Raw genomic sequence first — 21,799 nt, 5'->3', positions numbered from 1 at the left:
AAATATATAAAACAGTAACAAACATAAAGGAACTCATTGATAATAATACACTAATAATAGGGGATTTTAACATCCCACTTACATCAATGGACAGGACATCTAAACAGAAAATAAACAATCAATGAAACCAGGAGCTGGTTCTTTGAAAAAATTAGTAAAATCAATCAACCTCTAGCCAGACTTATCAAAAAGAGAAAGGACCAAATAAATAAAATCACAAATGACAGAGGAGAAATAACCAACATCACATAAATACAATTATAAGGGAATGTTATGAGAAATTATATGACAACAAATTGGACAACCTGGAAGGAACGGATCAATTCCTAGATACAGAAATTACCAAAAATGAAATAAGAAAAAAAGAAAATGAACAGACTAATAACTGGCAATGAAACTGACTCAGTAATCAAAAAAACTCTCAACAAACAAAAGTCCAGGAGCAAGTGGCTTCACAGGTGAATTCTACCAATCATTTAAGGAGTTAACACCTATTCTTCTCAAACTATTCCAAAAAATAGAAGAGGAAGGAAGGCTTTCAAATTCATTCTATAAGGCCAACATTATCCTGAAAGTAAAACCAGATAAAGATACCACAAAATAGCGCGCCTGGGTGGCTCAGTTGGTTAAGCGACTGCCTTCGGCTCAGGTCATGATCCTGGAGTCCCAGGATGGTGTCCCACATTGGGCTCCCTGCTCGGCAGGGAGTCTGCTTCTGCTTCTCCCTCTGACCCTCCCCCCCTTTCATGCTCTCTCACTCTCAAATAAATAAATAAAATCTTTAAAAAAAAAGATACCACAAAATAAAAGAGAACTACAGGCCAATATCTCTGATGAACTAGATGCAAAAATGCTCAACAAAATATGAGCACACTGAATCCAACAATACTTAAATCATTCACCTCAATCAAGTGGGACTTATTCCCAGGATGCAAGCATGGTTCAATATTCACAAATCAATCAATGTGATACATCACATCACTAAGAGAAAGGATAAAAACCATATGATCATTTCAAAAGACTCAGAAAAAGCACATGACAAAGTATAACATCCATTCTCCATAAAAAGCCCTGAACGAACTAGGTCTAGAGGGAACATAACCTCAACATAATAAAAGGCCTTAAATGAAAAACCCATTGGCAACATCATACTCAATGGGGAAAAACTGAAAGCTTTTCCCCTAAGGTCAGGAACAAGACAATGATGTCCACTCTTACCATTTTTATTCAACAAAGTACTGGAAGTCCTAGCCACAGCAGGCAGACAATAAAAAGAAATAAAAGGCATCCAAATTGGTGAGGAAGAAGTCAAACTTTCACTATTTGCAGATGACATGATACTAAATATAGAAAACCCTAAAGATTCTACCAAAAAAGTACCAGAACTGAATTCAGTAAGGTCACAGGATACAAAATCAATGTACAGAAATTTGTTGCATTTTTATACAGTAATGATGAAACAACAGAGAAAGTGAAATTAAGAAACAACCCCATTTACAACTGCACCAAAAACAATAACTAGGAATAAACTTTACCGAAGAGGTGAAACACTTGAACTCTAAAAACTATAAAACACTGATGAAAGAAATCAAAGATGACACAAAGAAATGGAAAGTCATTCTCTGCTCATGGGTTGGAAGAACAAATACTGTTATATGTCTATACTACCAAAAGCAATCTACAGATTTAATGCAATCCCTATCAAAATACCAAAAATACCAGTATTTTTCACAGAGCTAGAACAAGAAATTCTAAAATCTGCATGGAACCAAAAAGACCCCAGATAGCCAAAGCAATCTTGAAAATGAAAAGCAAAACTGGAGGTATCACAATTCCAGACTTTAAGTTATATTACAAAATGTAGTAATCATAAAAGTATGGTACTGGCACAAAAATAGACACATAGATCAATGGAACAGAATAGAAAACCCAGAAACAATCCCACAACTATATGGTTAATTAATCTTCAACAAAGCAGGAAAGAATATCCAGTGGCAAAAAGACTGTATCTTCAACAAACGGTGTTGGGAAAAGACAGCTACATGCAAAAGAATGAAACTGGCCCACTTTTTACACCATACACAAAAATAAACTCAAAATGGATTAAAGACCTAAACGTGAGACTGAAACCATAAAAATCCTAGAAGAGAGCACAGGCAGTAATTTCTCTGACATCAATCATAGCAACATTTTTCTTAGCTATGTCTCCTGAGGCAATGAAAACAAAAGCAAAAATAAATTATTGGGACTACATCAAAATAAAAAGCTTCTGCACAGCAAACAATCAGCAAAACTGAAAGGCAATATACAGAATGGGAGAAGATATTTGTAAACAACATACCTGATAGAGGGTTAGTATCCAAAATAAAAGAACTTCTAAAACTCAATACTCAAAAAAAAAAAAAAAAAAATTAAAAAATAGGCAGAAGAGATGAACAGACATTTCTCTACAGAAGACATGCAGATTACCAAAAGACACATGAAAAGGTGCCCAATATCACTCATCATTGGGGAAAGGCAAATCAAAACCACAATAAGGTATCACTTCACACCTGTCAGAATGGTTAAAATCGAAAACACAAGTGTTGGCAAAGATGTAGAGAAAAAGGAACATCTGTTGGTGGGAATGCAAATTGCTACAGCCACTGTGGAACACAGTATGGAGTTTCTTTGAAAATTTAAAAACAGAATTACCCGGGCGCCTGGGTGGCTCAGTCGTTAAGCGTCTGCCTTCGGCTCAGGTCATGATCCCGGGGTCCTGGGATCGAGCCCCACATCGGGCTCCCTGTTCCGCGGGAAGCCTGCTTCTCCCTCTCCCACTCCCCCTGCTTGTGTTCCCTCTCTCACTGTGTCTCTCTCTGTCAAATAAATAAAATCTTTAAAAAAAACAAAACAAAACAAAAAACAAACAGAATTACCCTATGATCCGATAATTCTACTACTGGATTTTTAACCAAACAATACAAAAACACTAATTCAAAAAGATATATGGAACCCTATGTTTACTGCAGCATTATTTACAATAGCCAAATTACAGAAGCAGCCCAAGTGTCCACCAATGGATGAATGGATAAAGAAAAGGTACATACACACACACAATGGGAAATTACTCAGCCATAAAAAAGAATGAAATCTTTGCCATTTGCAATAACATGGATGAATCTGGAGGGCATAATTCTAAGTGAAAGAAGTTAGTCAGAGGAAGACAAGTACCATATGATTTCACTCGTATGTGAAATTTAAAAAAACAAATGAACAAAGAAAAAAAAAGACAAACCAAAAAACAGACTCTTAACTATAGAGAACAAACTGATGGTTACGAGAAGGGAGGTGGTTGGGGAATGGGTGAACAGGTGATAGAGATTAAAGAGTATACTTATCATGATGAACAATGAGTAATGTACAGAAATGTTGAATCACTATACTGTACACTTGAAACTAATATAACATGGTATGTTAACTATACTGGAATTAAAATAAAAAACTTAATATAAAAAATGAAAAGAAAAAAAAAGAATTCCCTGCAGAACATCTTGCCTATTGTTTTCCTGCTAAAAGATCTCTTGGCATTAATATAAAAACTCAACAGCATGGTATTGGTGGTAAAAACAAACTGATCCACAGAACAGAAAGCCTAAAAATAAACCCAGATGTACATGGACAAATGATAATTGACAAAGGCAATGCAGTAGGAGAAAGGATGGTTTTTTCAACAGCAGTGGTGAAAAAATTAAATATCTACATGTAAAATGAACTTGGATCCATACTTCATATCTCATATAAAATTAACTCAAAATGGATCATAGATCTAAACATAAAACTTAAAACTATGAAACTTCAAGGGGAAAACATTTATGTTAGGTAATGATTTCTTAGATACCAAACAAAAGAAAAATTCATAAAGATAAATTGGACTTCACTAAGGAATTGGGGCTCCCTAGAGAAACAACCAAGGCTGGTACAGAAAAGTACAAGATGAACCTAGAAACTCTTTGGTTTGCCAGCTAGGTAAGACGTACTCAAAAGTCAATAGGGGCATGTCAAAGGACAAGATTTCAACTTGAAGGGGTTTCTACTGCCCAAATTGGAACAATGTGGTTATCAAAATAAATAATGAAGGGAATGGTTTATAACATATAAAAAAATTTAACAAGCCCACAATAAATAAATGGAAAAGGAAAATCTCATCCATACAGTAGAATATCAATAAGCAGAGAGTGACAGAAAAATCACCATTTTGCAACATCACAATAATAAATGATGAGGGGAAGAATCAACAGTGGATGCTATCTATGGTTTTTGGGAATAGAACACTCACACAGACCCCAAAGTATCTCACAGGAGGTTACTTATTAATTATAAAGGGGGAAAAAGATATCTGTAAAGTGGAGAAATCTGGCTGTTCAAACCAGTGATCAAAGCCAAACACCCAACAACAATGGGACAGAATGACATCATGGTTTCCTAAAGTAAAGCACCTAAGAGGACACATTACATTTGCCAAAAATGATGCATCAGGCTAGGTACAATAAGGAGAGAAGTCAAACATTAAGTTTGAAAAAACAACGTTTGACATAAATAATTATTAACGACATCAAGGAACTGGGATTAACAAGGATTGGCTAGTAAGAAGTTGAGACAATGCTCAAGAATATAAGTATAACAGGAGATATGATAATTATGATACATAATAGCCACTACCTCTAAGGCTAGGACAGAGTGCCCAAGGAAGAATTTTCCCTTCAGACCTGATATCAGACCCTGTTAGAAAAGATAACACCCATCGCTCACACTTTGGTTCTGTATCCGTGGGATCTGCTGGAAATTCACCCTCTGGAGCTTATCCACAAATCTATTCTATGGTACATGCTAGCAATCTGTGTCCTGATTTCCCCCACCACCAAAGGGGAAAAAAAGCTGCTGTGAAGGACATTACTGTGACAACTGGCAAAATTTGAATATAGACTATGTATTAGATAATAGCATTGTATTAATGTCAAATATCCAGAATTTGGTAATTATACTGTGGTTATAGAGGATTATCCTTGCATATATCAAAACTCATCAACTTGTACATTTTAAATATGTGCAGCTTACTGTATGTTAACCTTATCTCAGTAAATCTAAAAAAAACAACCTTCTAAAAAAGAGAATCTATACTTCAGAGACACATTGACATATTTGGGGCTCAAGTGTCATGTCTACAACCTACTCCCATATAAATCAGAAAAAATAACACTAAGTATACTGACGTGAGAAATAAAGAAAATGCAGCAAAATCTAGAATCCTTAGGAAGGGCTCATAGGAACAGTACTTTCAAAGTTCTTACACGTGGTCTTTATGCTTAAACATCAGTTGGCTGGGTATGTGTCTCAATTCACATTTTTTTCTATGAAAATCTTAAAAATCTTTACTCCACAGTCTTCCAGATTCAAGTACTAATGTTGGAGAGTCTAATGATAATCTGGCATTCTTTCCATCTAACTGATATAGTCTTTGTGTGTAGATGCCCAAAGTATTTTTTTTCTTTTAAAGCCCTGAAACATGTTTCAGTGGTGGCTGTCTCAATTTTCCTAGGCACACGGTGAACCCTTATAATACAGATGTTCATCTTTGTTTTAACAACATTTTCTTGTTTTTGTTTTTTTCCGGTTTCTTTTTTCAAATAGTCTCCAGGTACTATTATTAATGTCCATATATTTATGTGCATATGCATATAACATCTTCTTGTCACTTTATGAATTTCTTTTATCTTTTTACTTGATTTGTTTTCACTTGTTCTTTTCCATCATTTCTTTTATGGTACTTTCTAGAGTGTCTACTCATTCAAGAACTTTCTGGTTCATCTTCATTTCTGAAAAATTTCTAATTCATTCCTCAAGTCTGTCAGTTTTTCTTTTCATGATCTCCTACAGCGTAGGAGCTCGTTTCTAAACATTTCTAATTTATACTGTTTTTTCATAACATATTATTTAATTTTCTCAGCTCATTTTGTAGTAATAGGTTTCATTATGTCTCTGCTTTAAGACCAAAGTATACTGCTATCTTCATTTCTTTAAATCTGTTACTCAGAGGACTGTTGTCATCTTTTTTCTTATACTATCTTTCAGTAGTATAAAATTACAGTACTTTCTATAAATCATATTATAGAATGGGTTTTCCTATACTTTTAAGTTTTCTATGTAGGATATGTAAACAGACTAAGATAGCTTTCCTAGATTCAGAGTTCTAAGGTTTCCTCTTATGTTGTTATCACAAAGTATTCAAACCTATGGTACTTTAGTATAACCACTTCCCTAAGACTTTCTGAGATCTGCCTCCTCCAGTGCCCTCCTGCCACATGTATCATTTTCTCTTCTTCGCCCCTAAATTCCTACTCTCATCAAATCTTGTTTATTTGCAGCAGTTTCTTCTCAGTGTGGGGCTCTTTTCTTTCACTGAGTATTTCTAAGAATCTCAGGAACTAGGCTGTCCGAGCTCCCTCATACTTTCCAGCGGCAAACGGTCTCATTTCAGACCCTATTAGCAGTTTGTGGACCACACTTTGAATAGCACTGCCTAAAATACTCTGCTTCTTCAGAGAAGTGCTGGGTAGCATTATAAGGCAGACAGGTATCACTACAAATGTATGATCTCTAGCAGCAAGTGGGCCTCAACAAGATCTGCAATCATGCTACATTTTACTGGAAAATGCAATCGACTCTGAACACACACAGACAAATCTTCTATCCATACACCTGTCCTTGCCTTCTTTCCTTTTCATAACAAAATGTCTCTCTTATCCAAAGTCACCATTCTCTCCACCTATGCCTTGGATCAATCCTATCCTGCCTTCTCAGAACCCTCACACACTCACTTACAAATCCCTTCTTTGGTATATGCGATAGCTCACTTGATTGAACTCTTCCACTTTCATATAAACATGCTTAAGCTTTTCCTATTTACAAAAAGGCAATAAACAAGAAACCCTCCTTAATTCCATTTTTCTCCCCAAGTATTGCCTTATCCCTTTAAACTTCTCCACAGAGTTGTCTTAACTTCCCACCCATTGCAAAACCTACCCCAGTAGGGTTTCCCCTTCTATGTCTCCACCAAAATATGCTTTTGCACAACTGCCATGCTTCTAACACTAAAAATGTTTTTGGCCTCTCTTATTTGACCCTGCAGTAACACCACACTGTGAAACACCACTGCCTTTGTTAATACTTTCCTTCCTTGGCTTCCATGACTCTACATTTTCCTGGTTTTCTCGTACCTCTTCTCAATCTCCTTTCTAGGTTTCCATCCTACACATCCATTACATATCTGAATTCCTAAAGTCTTGTCCTAGGTGATCTCCTCACTCTAATCTCCAGAGAAGGGAAAGGAACAGAGGACAACAGGAGGCCAAAAATGAAGGGTCAGAGAAGTGGGAGGAAACCTTAATACCAAAAGATAGGTGGGAAAGTGAGCTGAGAAAATTAGTAAAAGCAAGTTAAGGCACATGACACACAAGTCAAGTATAGAAGATTGATGAGGACCAGAAGAAACATAGATCAACATGCACCAGTACAAAGAGACAGATACTAAGAATGTCATGTGTGAGAGGCTCTCCTCCTGGTCATCCTTAATGCTGAATATACAGTCAAGAGATCCCAGAAAGACTATTCTCATGATCAAGGTAAAATAAAGGTCTGGTAGTTATGATTCCCAGTTACTATATATGACAGTTTTCTTTTAAATTTATTTTATCATGACAAGAGTACCTATGGACTAGAGGAAATCGGAACAAAGTTCTTTGAGGAATCCTGTATTTTTACAACTTAGAAGAGGATTTGAAAACCATTTTTAAAGATGAGATAAACACAGAAAAACACTGAGGCAATTCAGCTGATAGTTATGTTCACATGTTTTAAACACAAGTATTTGAACATGCACCTACATATATATTTATTATGTATATATACTATGGAACTAGTATATCCTGTATATAATAAATCACACAAACAGGACATTTTGAAAGAATAAAATCCGGGTAAAATATTTTTAAATGGCTTGCTAATCATGATAGCTTCATACCACTATTCTCTAATGGTCCAAGATGTAATATACATTTAAGGCATAGTTCATCATTAATACAGAGGATGTCAATCAATTTCAAAGAGTATTCTCAGTAATTCTGAAACTTTTAGGCCCAATTACTAGATTTAGTTAGAAAATCACTTATGTTAACCTCACAAGACTGATAAAGAGCCTATAAAATATCAATTCTGCCACTCTAATGCTGTTATGCTTACAAATTAGTATTATCTTTATCATAGCTGAAAATGAGATTTCAAATATTCAAATAATTTAGGGCTGGTGGAAAATCACGACTCCCATCAACTCCATACACCTGATAAAATGAAAAACAAAATGGAGCAGCAACAAAAACAGCTTTCTATAGAATACAGATCTCCTTGCTGGCTAATCCATCACTGACTGCATATTCAGGTTCCAGGAAATGACAAGTATCTATCCCTCTATGTAACACTAAAGAAGTCACCAAATATGGGAAGCCCCAAGGAGCCTTCTGTATTTTCCTAAACTGGGGAGGAGCCAAGTTATCAGCATCCAACCTTGATGACAGACTTAAATGTACCCCTCTATGCTATTAATTGGAGTTGGGGATCACTTTTTATGGCCATTACACATGTGCCCTACATCCTACAACTTAGGGACTCTCCAGGCTGCTGAAACTGAGGGGCTTTTGTGAGTGGCCTCCATATGGGAATTCCCTAGGAACTGAGATTACAGGGTTTTGTGTCAGGGTCCTGGTAATGGTCTACCGTGATCTTCAATTTTTGACAGTCATTTTAGTTAAAAACAGAGGCTACAATCCATAAGCCAACTTATCAAAGAACATGTAAATTGTATTACAATGTGTGTGTGTGTGTGCGCGCGCTAGGGGTGGAGTGGGGGTCACATTAGGGTCTGCGGTATAGAAATCCAATTACCTCCAGGGCAGCTGTGTACAGTTTGATTGGCTGTACAGCACAAGGGACTACTTAATTTAAAAGGGCAAATGGAGATTAATATGCATTCCACTTCCTATGCCATGTAGTCCTTGGTGCTACATATGTCAAGAGGACATGTATTCCTAACTCATACAAAGTTACCTTTAGGACTTGCAGCAGCCCTCATTCCTCCTCCTCAGAATACTTTGTATGCCATATGTGAAATGTAGCCATTTTGACATGCTTTTTCATGTGACCATGACATTCTACTTATCAAGTACTTTAACGCTTAACTTAAAGAAGTTCTAATGTTTTCCCTCAACTCAATGAATTATGTTACCTCATAATGTGTGACACACATCCCATTCTGGAGACTACTGGTCTAGTATGTACTTGAAAATGCAGAAGTAAATTTGAGAAAGGGGTCAAGGTTATAGGAAGAAATGTAGGGCTCGTGCATCTAGGATGATAGTTTAACTTGGTGAGATCTCTAAGAAAAATTAGAAAGATAAAAATCTAGAGATCTAAGAATCAAATTACCCACATGTGAGTGTATTTAAAAGGTTCAATGCAATTTAAAAATGGTATTTTGACATCAACTTTCCACCAGGACAGAGTAACCAGTACCAAGACAAGTTTGCCTGCCATGAACAACTGTATGTAACTGGGAAGAATATACGAGGCAACTGTCTTCAAGCATTGGAAAACAGGCAATGAGGATTGTGATCCCTGGAAAGGGAAATTCAGGAGGTGAACCCCTAACATATCTTGATTCTCTGCCAGGGGACTATTTCCCAACCACAATGCAGGGAGCTAGAGCCTAAGCAGAACATAGCTTAAAAGGCCAGAGGAAAATTTGGGGCTTGAAAGAGATTAAACACTAGAGAGAAGAGAGCTGCAAAGAGTGAGGGTGCCAGTAGTCTCTCTAGGGTTTCTCAAAGTCCTTGGTGAAGGCTACCATGCATGTGCAAAGCAAGACTTTGGGACGCTTACCAGAGAACAGTAGCTAAGGGATTGAGAAAAACAAAGATACTAGAGGCCCAGCAGGAACAAAAAGAAAACAAATTTTTAAAAAGTAGACTTAAACTTGACCATACTAATAATTACTTAAAATGTAAATGGATTAAAGAATAAAAGCAAAATTTACAGGTTGGATAACAAAGCAAGACACAACTATTCACTATCTACAAGAGATCTACTTTAAACAGAAAGGTTAAAAGTAGAAGAATGGAAAAATATACCATTCAAACAGAGGTAAGAAAACTGGTGTAGTTGTATTAACCTAAGACAACGCAGACTTCATGAAAAAGTAGTATGAGAGATAAAGAACATTTCATGGTGTTAAAAAGGGCAGGCAATTAATCAATAAGATAAAGCTTCAAAATATCTGCAGCAAAAACTAACCAGGATTAAAGGAATAAGAAGGTCAACAATCATGAGATTTTAACATTCTTCTCTCTGTAACTGATAGAAGAAGTAGACCCCCCCCCAAAAAAGAAGAAAACCAAACCAAAACAAAGATTTTTACAACACTCTCAACCAACTTGACCTAACTGACATTTATAGAACACTACACCAAACAACTGTGGATAGAATTTAAATTCTTTTCAAATATACATAGAACATTCACCAAGATAAACAATATGTTAGAACATCAAATGTCTCAATAACTTCTAAAGAGATTTAAGTCTTACAGAGTATTTTTTTTCTTACTACAATGGAATAAACTATCCAGAAAATCCCCATATACCTTTAAATTAACACATTTCTAAGCAACCCATCAGTCACAGAAGAAATCACAGGAAAAATTTTAAAATATTTTTTAATAGAATGTTAATAAAAACACAAAATTTGTTTGAGGTGGCCAACACATGCTTAGAGAGAAAATTATACCTTTATTTTTTTTTATTTTTTTATTTTTTAAAGATTTTATTTATTTATTTGACAGAGAGAGACACAGCGAGAGAGGGAACACAAGCAGGGGAAGTGGGAGAGAGAGAAGCAGGCTTCCCGCGGAGCAGGGAGCCTGATGCGGGGCTCGATCCCAGGACCCTGGGATCATGACCTGAGCCGAAGGCAGACGCTTAACGACTGAGCCACCCAGGCGCCCGAAAATTATACTTTTAAACCAGAGACAAACAATAAATAAAATTAACAAAGCCAAAAGTTAGTAGATAAGCCCTTAAGAATAGCAAACAAGAAAAAAGAGCAAAGACTACAAGTAGAAACAAAAGAGGTCCGGGACATTGTTCAGGCCTTGAAAACATTAAAAGGGAAAGGGAGTATGTAGAATATATGTTAAAAATGCACCAATTATATGAAACAGAAAATTTTCAACTTATCAAAATGGATTCATGAAGAAATATAAGATCTGAAAAGCCCTGTATCAAGTAAAGACACTGAATTCCTAATCAAAAACCTTCTCATAATGAAAACTCCAAACCCAGATGGATTAATTGAATTGTCAAATATTTAAAAAATTAATACTAACTTAAAAAAACCTCTTTCAGAAAATTAGAGATGGAACACTTTACTCATTTTGAGGACAGTTATTATCTCGATGCCAAAATCAGATAGATACAAGAAAACTCTATCACCAATATTCCTCATGAACATAAAAAAGTCGCTAAAATATTAGCAAATCAAATCCACAAGTACACAAACAGGATAATACATGGTGACCAAGTAGAGTATATCCCAAGAATGCAAGATACGTTTAACATCTGAAAATCAACATAATTCACAACATCAACAGAAAAAAAGAGAAAACCCAGATGATCATTTTAACAGATGCAGAAAATGCATTTGACAAAATTCATCATCCAACACAATTAAAATCCTCAGCACACTACGAATAGAAGAGATCTTCTTAATTGTGATAACGGGCATCTGTAAAAAGCTAATAGATCTAACATATTAATGGTGAACAACTAACGTTATCCTCCTAAGATCAGGAATAAGGCAAGGATGTCATCTCTCATTTAATAGTGAAATTAAACTTCTATTCAATACTGTACTGGAGGTCCTACCTAGTGCAGTAAGGGAAGAAAATGACAGAAATTAGGAATTGAAAGAAAGAAGTAAAACTATCTACCTGTGAGCAACAGGATAGTCTAGGAAGAAAATCTTAAGAGACAAAAAAACTATTAAGATTTAATCACTGAATTTAGCAAGATAATGTGATACAATCAATATACAAAAGTCAATTGTATTTTAGCTAGCAACAATTGGAAATGGTATTTTTTAAAAACACCAATATCATTAAACATTATCATAAAATATTTTGGAATAAACTTCACCAATATTGTGTAAGACTACTATGATAAAATAGTGCTGAGAGAAATTAAAGATCTAAATAGGAGATAAAACATGTTTATAGATAGGGATAGTCAATATTGTTAGATCATTCTCCCCAAAGTGGTATCTGGATTTAATGCAATTCTAATCAAAATCATAGCAGGCTTTTGTGTAGAAATTAACAAGTGGATTCTAAAATTTATGAAGAAATGTAAATTACTTCAAAGAGCAAGACAATTTTGAAAAAGAACAAAACTGTCCAATTGAAAATTTGCTTTAAAAGCTATAGCAATAGGGGCACCTGGGTGGCTCAGTCGGTTAAGCATCTGACTTTGGCTCAGGTCATGATCCCAGGGTCCTGGGATGGAGTCCCACATCAGGCTCCCTACCCAGCAGGGAGTCTGCTTGGGCTTCTCCCTCTCCCTCTGACTCTCCCCCTGCTCATGCTCCCGCATTCTCTGGCACTCTCACATAAGTAAATAAAATCTTAAAAAAAAAAAAAGCTACAGCAATAAAAAAACAACAAAACAAAAAACCCCCAAACACTTACTACTAAATGGATAGCTCAAAAGAACAGAAAAGTGTATAGCAACAGAATCATACACATATGTTCAACCGATTTTTTACAAAAACGCCAAAGTGATGTAATGGGAAAAGTACCCTTTTCAAATAAATGATACTTTAACATATGGTTAAAAACATGAATCTCAACCCTTATACCTAATACAAAAATTGCTCAAAATAGATGACACATCTAAATATAAAAACCAAAACTATAAAAATACTGAAAGTACAAAATCTTAGTAAACTTACGGTAGGCAAAGAATTGTTAAATAGAACACAAAAATTACTAAGTATAAAAGAAAAAAGGGGCACCTGGGTGGCTCAGTCGTTAAGCATCTGCCTTTGGCTCAGGTCATGATCCCAGCATCCTGGGATCGAGCCCCCGTATAGGGCTCCCTGCTCAGCAGCAAGCCTGCTTCTCCCTCTCCCACTCCCCTGCTTATGTTCCCTCTCTTGCTGTATCTCTCTCTATCAAATAAATAAATAAAAATCTTCTAAAAAATTAAGAAAAAATAAAAGAAAAAAATTGACAAATCAGACTTAATCAAAATTTAAAACTTCAGCTCTTCAAAAGACACCATTAAGAAAATGAACAGGCAAGGTACAGGAGTAAATATGTGCATACACGTATTTAACAGAGGACCAGGATACAGAATGCATATAAAGAATATTTACTTTTCAGTAATGTAATCCATTACCTAATTTTAAAAATCTACAAAAGATAAACTGAAATTTTACCAAAAAGCTGTAACAGCTAATAAGCACAGGAAAAGATGCTCATCATTATTCATCGGGGAAATGAAAATTAAAACCATGAGACTCCCCTTTGCACATACTAGAATGACTAAAATTAAATACTAACACCCAAATTGGCGAGGATGTGAACCAACTGGAACTCTCATACGTTGCTGGAGGGAATGCAAAACAGTACAACCAGTGTAAATACACATTTATGATGCAAACAAGAAATTCCAAGTATTTACCCAAGGAAATGAAAACATATCCACATAAAGACTTGTCTACAAATATTTATAACAGTTTTATTCATAATAGCCCCAAATTGAAAACAATAGTATAATTTCCATTAACAGGTGAATACTGTATACATAACTGTTTGTGTACAAAACTGGTAGGCAATATGGATCAATCTTAAATACTATTAATTCTCTGACATTATATCTTGTACTCACAAGGTGATTTATACTTCTTACCAAGAACCCAAAGAAATCAGATCCCAGAATTGGCAGTTACATCTTATAGACTGCCAGTTAGTATAGAAGTCTAAGAAAACTGATGGTTTCTTATTTTTTACTCTCCCTGGACAAATAATGTGACCCTTTTCCAGAGTATGCTCAGTATTCTTTTAAAAATAGCTTAGGGTTGGGGGATGGGGTAACTGGGTGATGGGCATTAAGGAGGGCACGTGATGTGATAAGCACTGGGAGTTATACGCAACAGATAAATTATTGAACACTACATCTGAAACTACAGATGTACTATATGTTGGCTAATTCAATTTAAATAAAAAATTAAAGAGAAAAAAATAGAGTTTGCTACTCTTTTGCTGAACACTACATCAACACCACAAAATATTGCACAATGTTGTAACATTTGTCCAAGATCAGTTTGTCTTCTGACTTCGGGTACCTATAATGTACCTAAAGAAAATCTGTTTTCTAAGCTTTTCCTTCTTTCCTGGATATAACTGCACACTAAGAAAATGACAATCACATCCAAGGTAGTCATCCAACTTCAGCGTGTGGTAACTCATCCTCATTCCTTCCAACTGGCAGCCTTACAAAAGGATGGTTTTGACCCATGTTCTCAATGAGGTCTTGAGAGCTAATGTAATTGTGTCCGGGCATTTATAAATCATAATACATACCTTTTCGTTGTTATAAATTAGCTTTATTTCTTTTTCATAAAAAAATATTTTAGAAGGATTTATTTTCTATGAATTTCATTTAGGATAACATGAAGCACCAAAAATTATTTAACAGAAAAATTAGGTCTGATAATGTTGAAAACTGTTATTCTATACCTTGAATTTTGGTCTTAATTTCCTAAGGAATCCTCTTATGATCAATTTTATTTTGGAATATAATACTGCTTGAACTAAAGAAACACTAGAGCTTAATATACTCTAGAATTCTATAACTATGCCAAGTTGGGCTCTCTGGAGGGATAGGCCTAGAAATCTCTTTTTTTTTTTTTTTTTTTTTAAAGATTTTATTTAGGGGCACCTAGGTGGCTCAGTCAGTTAAGCATCTGCCTTTGGCTCAGGTCATGATCCCAGAGTCCTGGGATGGTGCCCTGCATGGCGGGGAGGAGCTCCTCTCTCGCTTGCTCGCTCTCGCTCTACTTCAAATAAATAAAATCTTAAAAACAAATTAAAAAATAAAGATTTTATTTATTTATTTGAGAGCGAGAGCGCGTGCACACAAAAGCAGGGAGGGGTAGAGGAAGAAGCAGATGCAGGCTCACGACTGAGCAGGGAGCCCGCCCCATGGGGGCTAGGATCCCAGGATCCTGAGATCATGACCTGAGATGAAGGGAGACCCTTAACCAACCTAGCCACCCAGGTGCCCCTAGAAATCTAAATTTTTAATAAGTATACCAGTGACTCTAGTAGAGCTAAAATTTGAAAACCACTAACTAAATCTAAAAGGGAAGAGCATAACTGCAACATGGTTGTGGCCTCAACAAAACTTGTTTTGTTTGGCCTATAGAATGGGCCTGTGTGCATGTGTATTTTTTTATCCACTTGCCAATATCTAATACTAAGAAAGCTCTCACACAAATCTGGGCTTCCGACTTCTCATTAAAATAAATATATATATATATATATCCTTCAATACTGGCCCTCCCCTCTTGCATGACAACCTGCTGGAGCTGAGTTTACTTCCCCTCCCATTCCCTCCCTCTCCCTTCCCTATTATTTTACCCCCAAGTTCATAGTTCTCTAACTCAGATATCTAGCTTAGCTCCTGTAGGTATTATAGTTTAACCCATGATGACTATACCCAAAAGTTCATTAGGAGAATGAAGTACAGATGATCAAATGAACCCTATGTATTTATGAAATGTACTGGATCAAGTTTTACTTCAGCTAGTATTTAAATAAGTTTGCAAGGAGAGAGGAAGGGAGAATATATCCAAGTCAATAAGACTCAGGATAGACAGTATTTTAATTTATTGAAAATAACCCTAACTCTTTTTTTGTACTGTATTTAAAGTATCATTTAGTAGAGACTTTGTCTTAGTATAAAAACAAAAAACATTACCTTCCAATTTAAATGCTTCCTTGGAACTCTTGCTGATACAAACACCAAGATAAAATACATTGAGAGACTAGAATTGCACAGAACATTTTGAGAAATCTGAAATTGAAAACTTGTCTCAGAGTTTAGTTTCAGAGCTTTTATTACCCATGTTCTCATTCATTCAGGTCTAAATGTCATGGCCAGGCACACGATAAATCTTAATTCTAGGATTACGCAAAATTCAGATCCTAATCGGCCACTAGCCTGCTTAACCAATTAAAACATAAATAAAAGAAACCTTAAAATGTGTCTAAAAATTAAGAACTAAGATTTAAGTTTCACCTGTACTAAATTTCCAACAGGTGGGTCACATCAGAGAAAACAGTGTAAAAGATCTGAGACTTCAGCCTACTTGCAAGCTAGCTCACCATGGTAGAAGATACAAAGACTCAGGGACGAGAGACAAGGGGCAGTTTATTAGTTACAATAACATAAGCCAAAGCATCAACATTTTTGCACTGGTTCCCAGAACCCCAGTTCCCACCAGGCAGGTGAAAAGGGCCGGCTGACACCTGTACAGGCAGTGGGTTGTGTTACACGAGAGGAAACCTAAGCTCAGAGAACCCCAATCTTTTGTCATGGGCAGTAAGCATGCCTGCCTTTTACTCCAGTAGAGACATTATACTGGACCATATGCACGCCTGCTCTTTGCTCTGATGGAAGACACTATCTCTATCTTCCAAGGCTGATCTTTATACAAACATCATTTAAAAACAGAAACAAAGGGCAGTCAGTACCTCCCTGGCACGACCTGCAGAAACTTAAGAGACCCATGGAAAACTGGCTCCCTCAACTAGATACTGTTTGTAACATATAATCAAATGAAGAGTCTAACGCTACTATTTATAGCATCAATTTCATATACCTCTTGACCTAGCCTCAATTATTTAATCAGCATTTTATCTCAAATCAACTAGACCCTCTAAAAGGAAGTATATATTAAAAATTAATTACCCCCCTTTTCCCAGTTACTTTCTATTTTTAAAAATGATGTGCTCCAATATTTGCACTATTACAATTTAAAATCCTCAAGCATTCTACTAGAATAATTACTGTGCTTACTTTAACTAACTTTAAATGTTTCAAACCTGTTAACGTTAGCAATGGGAACTACCTGTCAAAAGTCTCATTATACAGTAACAAACACCACAAAGAGAACAGTAACTTCAACATTTCCAGCTGTCATTCACAAAATACAAGAAAAGCCTGCACCCCAAATCACTTTGTTCTATTTCTCTTTACCCTTTACCGTTTCCAAATAAATTCTTCGAAGGAGAAAAGACAACAAAATACCGTCTCTTTTGGTTCCTTTGTCCCTAGCAGAAGGGAGAAAAATCGGGGACTCGTTAAGGTAAAGAACCTGAAACATGCAAGATAGAAAATAGTCGGCATCTGATCTGTAATCAATCACCAAAGAAAGTCACCATCACTTCATCTTCATCCCTCCCTTCCCCCCCTCCAGCTCAAATAACGTGGTTATACACGAGATGATTAGGATCATATGGACCCGGACAAAGCTTTGGGGAGGCAGAGGGTAGCAGTGAACTAGACGCAGTCGGCCAAGAATCCGAGATACACACTGCAGCCCACTCCAACAGCGGTTTTCAAAAGTGCGGGTCGCACGGGCCACCCAACCCCGGAGGAGAACGCTGAGCAGCAGAGGAGCAGCAGCGGCGCCGCCAAGTCCTCAGCGCCCGTGGAAGTTGCTCGCGGGGCGCGCGGCACGCCGCAGAGCGCGCGGGCCCTCCATGTCACCGCCGCCAACACAGACCCTCCTCCTCGCCCCTCCCCCGCCGCGCACCCCGGGCGGCGGCGACATGACAGCGGGTCGCGCCGCACAAGGGCGCTCGCCTCCCCGAGCCCCTCCCCGGGCTCCCCGGCGCCCACGGCCGGCTCTCACCTTGGGTGGCGAACGGCGAGGAGCCGCTGACCGGCGAGCCGGGGGCGGGGACGGGCGGCGGGGTCTCGGCCGAACCCAGCATGGGCGCGGGCAGCATGAGGTAGCGCTGGGGCGCGGGTAGGCAGCGCTGGCAGAAGGAGTGCAGGCAGGGCAGCAGCTTGGGCGCCCGGCTCTGGATGTTCTGGTGGCACACGGCGCAAGTGTCCAACAGGTTGAGCCGGGCCGCCTCGCCTCCGCGCTCCGAGTCGGGGCCCTGCCGACTCTCAGCCTCGTTCTCCCCGCTCGGCGCCGCCGAGGGCCCCCCGGCGGCCGCCGCCGAAGCCGCCGCGGCCGCCGTCGCCGCCTTCTCCACAGCCACCTCCATTGTCCTGCCCCCGCCGCCGCCGCCGCCGCCGCCGCCGCCGGGAAAGGGGGAGCGCGATCTCCGCCTGCCGCCGCCCCCGACGACCTCCTCCTCCTCCTCCTCACAGGCCGCTTGGGTGACCCGCGGGAGAGGGAGGGAGGGAGGGCGGGCCGGGCCGAGGAAGCCTCCTCAGGCCCCGGGGATCCGCCTCCCGGGTGGCGCGGCCGGAAGAAGGGGATCTGTCAGCGGGAACCGTTCCTCGCACCGGGAAGGCTGCGCCCCGTCCGCTTCGCCAACCGCCGCGGCGCTCGTCGAATCCACCCAGCCCGCCCTCATCTCCCCGCCTTTCTCCCTGGGCCCCCGGCCCACCTCAGGCCCCGCCCCCACCCTCCCTCTCCCAGCAACTGAGGCGACGGCAAGGAACGCGCCGCCCAATAGCCGCAGCGCCTGGCCAGAGGGCGGGGCCTGCCCAAGCCCGCGAGGCTCCGACGGCCGCGGCGGGAGGCTGGGAGGTGGGAAGGCGCTTGCCCAGCCCCGCCTCCCACCGAACTCCTAGAGCCGCGGCTTCTGATTGGGCCTTTGTGTGTGTTTCGCCCCTCTGAAAAGATTAAGGGATTATTTGTTAATGACAGACGGCCTACTTCGGTCCGCCAGTGTTAGCTCCTCCTATGGGGCGGAGCTCCACCGTGTGGGCTCAACGCGGTTAATTAAGTAACTGCTTCGAAAACTCCCGTTTTACTGCTGAAGACGGGGGTCCTGTAGGAAGAGTAAATATGGTGGGAGGGTCAAAGGATGACGAAGTAGAGACTGTGAAGAGCAAACAAGGGAAGAATTTTATAAATGGAGAAATGTTGTGTGAAAAGATATTGTGGCAGCGTGGATTTGCCACCTGAATTTACTCTTCTCCATGATGAATGACGGAACATGAAGAATAAGGGTGGAGGTTCTCTTGCAAAGTCGGAAATTTTTAAAGGATTTCCCCAGTGAAAAAGGTGATTAATTTTTAAAGTCAGTGAGTTGCTTTTCAAATAAAAATGTTTTTTTCTTCAAGAAACAAATATATATTGTTTGAAAATGTCTTTATTGCATAAATACGACATCAATTCGAGAAATAAAAATAAATCTCAGTACTGATGTCCAAGTAATTCCTTCAAAAATTTTTTCATCCTGCCCCCCAAAACACACAGACTTATATCAGAAGGTACTCACATTTTCACTCAAAAAATGGCCAAACTTTGGGGTGCCAAGTGGGCTCAGTAGAGCATGTGACTCTTGATCTTGGGGTTGTGAGTTCAAGCCCCATATTGAAAAAAAAAAAAAAAGCCAAATTTTAAGGAGCTCGAAGTATAGAAACGGGGTGGGGGAAACAAAACTTTTGTACACACGTAAAAAAATTGTATGGAAATGCCATTTTTAGGTACAAATGAAGTAGTGCTGGATCACTGAGGAAAGAGGGATGGGGTCAGAAAAGGCCTTGTTAAAGTTGGAATGATACTGGAAGAAAAAATGGCCTGAGGGAGGGCAAACTCTAGGTAACCTGATCCTCCTTACCTTTTCCAAATTATTCCTCTCCTACTGGCCTCTTTCCCAAAACAGGTCCTAAATCCAATCACTGTAGGCCTCCAGGAGTGAAGTTCTCCTTCTTAAGGGCAGTCAAGGGCTAGCTATTTGTTTTGTATAGGGGTAGTTTCTTAAACCTTAGTTTGCATAAGAATCACCTGGCAAGCTTACTTAAAAGCAGGTTCTTGGGTTCATCCCCCTATTCAATTTTAGAAGCATCTGGTGATTGTGATCTGAGTGGTCTAGGACCACCCTTAGAAAAACAGGGGCTATCTCAAATTTCTTAACCCACTTATCATCCCTCTATGAGTTCATCCCTCTCTCATCCTATACCCCTCAAGCTGAAGCTCCCTCTACTCTCATACTTTATGCACCAGCAAATTTAATGAATCCCTGCTTTGCCCATGCTGTTCCCTTTATTTTGGAATGCTTTTCCCTCAAAATTCAGATTTACCAATTGTCTCCCTAAACCACTCCAGATGAAGTTCATCACTCTTTCCCCAATATTCATTCTGTGCCCCATCTTTTTGTAGCTGCACCTTGCAAATCTTTATATCCTAGTAAAGCAAATTCTGCATTATAAATTAATGATTTAATATGCTAATAATTCATTACAGAAATGGTATACAGGATTCAAGCAGACTAAAGACAAGTGTCTTTTATTCCCTTTGATGATGGTGGTGGAGAAGGAAAAAATAAGGGGTAAATTGTGGAAGCTTGTTTTTGGAGAATTCCATGCAGCTTGATAACAACCCACTAGTTTAGTTTCTCACATCATCATGGATAATCAGTTTTAGGGAAAATTATCTTCCATATTCTTAGGCTTCTAGTCTCATGTAGTTAAAACAATCATGTGTTTTACTTTGCTCAAATATATATGGCTTCTGGTCCTTTTAATTCCAGAAAAGGAATTTATTGTTTTAAGTGTTTTTATCATTTGAATTTCTTATCTAGATACTGTCTTCCCAAGTGCATTGCAAAAATATTTCACAGGGATCCACACTATGATAGATGATTCTTCCTTAATTGTAGCTCTCATCTATCTCCCCCTCTTGTTCTGTAATGTCTCTGGCTCCCTACTTCATCCAAGGCTGTCCACAATTTCAGCCCTATCTGATCTCCCTGCCTGCTCATACTGTTTGCTCATATCCACTTTAAGCTCCAGCTTAATTGGATGGCTTGCCATTTTCTAAACTGTACCAACACCACCTCTACCATCCCTCTGAGAGAAGGGGTAATATTTGTCTCTGCTAGAAGAGAAGGGACTCTGCAAGGAGAGCAAGAGCATTTGAGGCTAGTGAGGATTTCTCATGCCCACCCCTTACATGGCAGGGATGAATAGAAATTCCAGATCTTCCAGGAAAGTTGAACAAAATCATTTTTGAGTAGAATTCTTCGAGGTTACAATACATGTCTAGGCAAGGAAGGTGTGAGCTAACCCCCTTAACCCAATCTTCTATAGCTATAGAGGAATAAGGAAAAGATTTCTGCACCTTCAGTAGTAGCTGAGAGGTTCGGATAACTTGCGACCTCATTGTTAGCACAAGATGCCTTGTGCGTGGACCAAAGACTGTCTCATTATTTCAGTGGTTTCCACAGAGGTGGCAGCAGTCAAGAACCCATGCAAGCAAGGCACGTTCTGTGTATGCCATCGTGAACCGATGTACTAGGATCCAGTGTCTCTCCCACGTATGCCATGGCCCTATTAAACCCTTAGATCTTCAAATTGGCCCTAGACAGAAAGGAGAATGAATATTGTATTGATGGATTTAAAACCCCAAATGATGACCAAAACCAAAATGGAAACAAAACCTAAAGTAACTGAGAATATGACTA

The 21,799-nt window shown here is 38.7% G+C and overlaps 1 protein-coding gene across 2 annotated transcripts in view; it reads right to left on the bottom strand.

Moving 5' to 3' along the window:
* Positions 1-18,720, bottom strand: part of TRIM24 (tripartite motif containing 24) — a 109,398-nt gene extending 90,678 nt beyond the window's left edge. Inside the window, exon 1 of one of the 2 annotated variants that reach the window (XM_036117206.2) lies at positions 18,061-18,720. In XM_036117206.2, the coding sequence (XP_035973099.2) occupies positions 18,061-18,424 (364 nt within the window). In that variant the 5' untranslated portion in view covers positions 18,425-18,720. The remainder of the gene's footprint in view (positions 1-18,060) is intronic. The other variant, XM_036117204.2, reaches the window with a different exon arrangement.
* Positions 18,721-21,799: the final 3,079 nt, after the last annotated feature.

This window comes from Halichoerus grypus, chromosome 12, assembly GCF_964656455.1.
Source record: "Halichoerus grypus chromosome 12, mHalGry1.hap1.1, whole genome shotgun sequence".
Classification (NCBI taxonomy): Eukaryota; Metazoa; Chordata; class Mammalia; order Carnivora; family Phocidae; genus Halichoerus; species Halichoerus grypus.
Note: the sequence above shows the minus strand (reverse complement) of the source record. Positions and strands in the feature narration are given on the sequence as shown.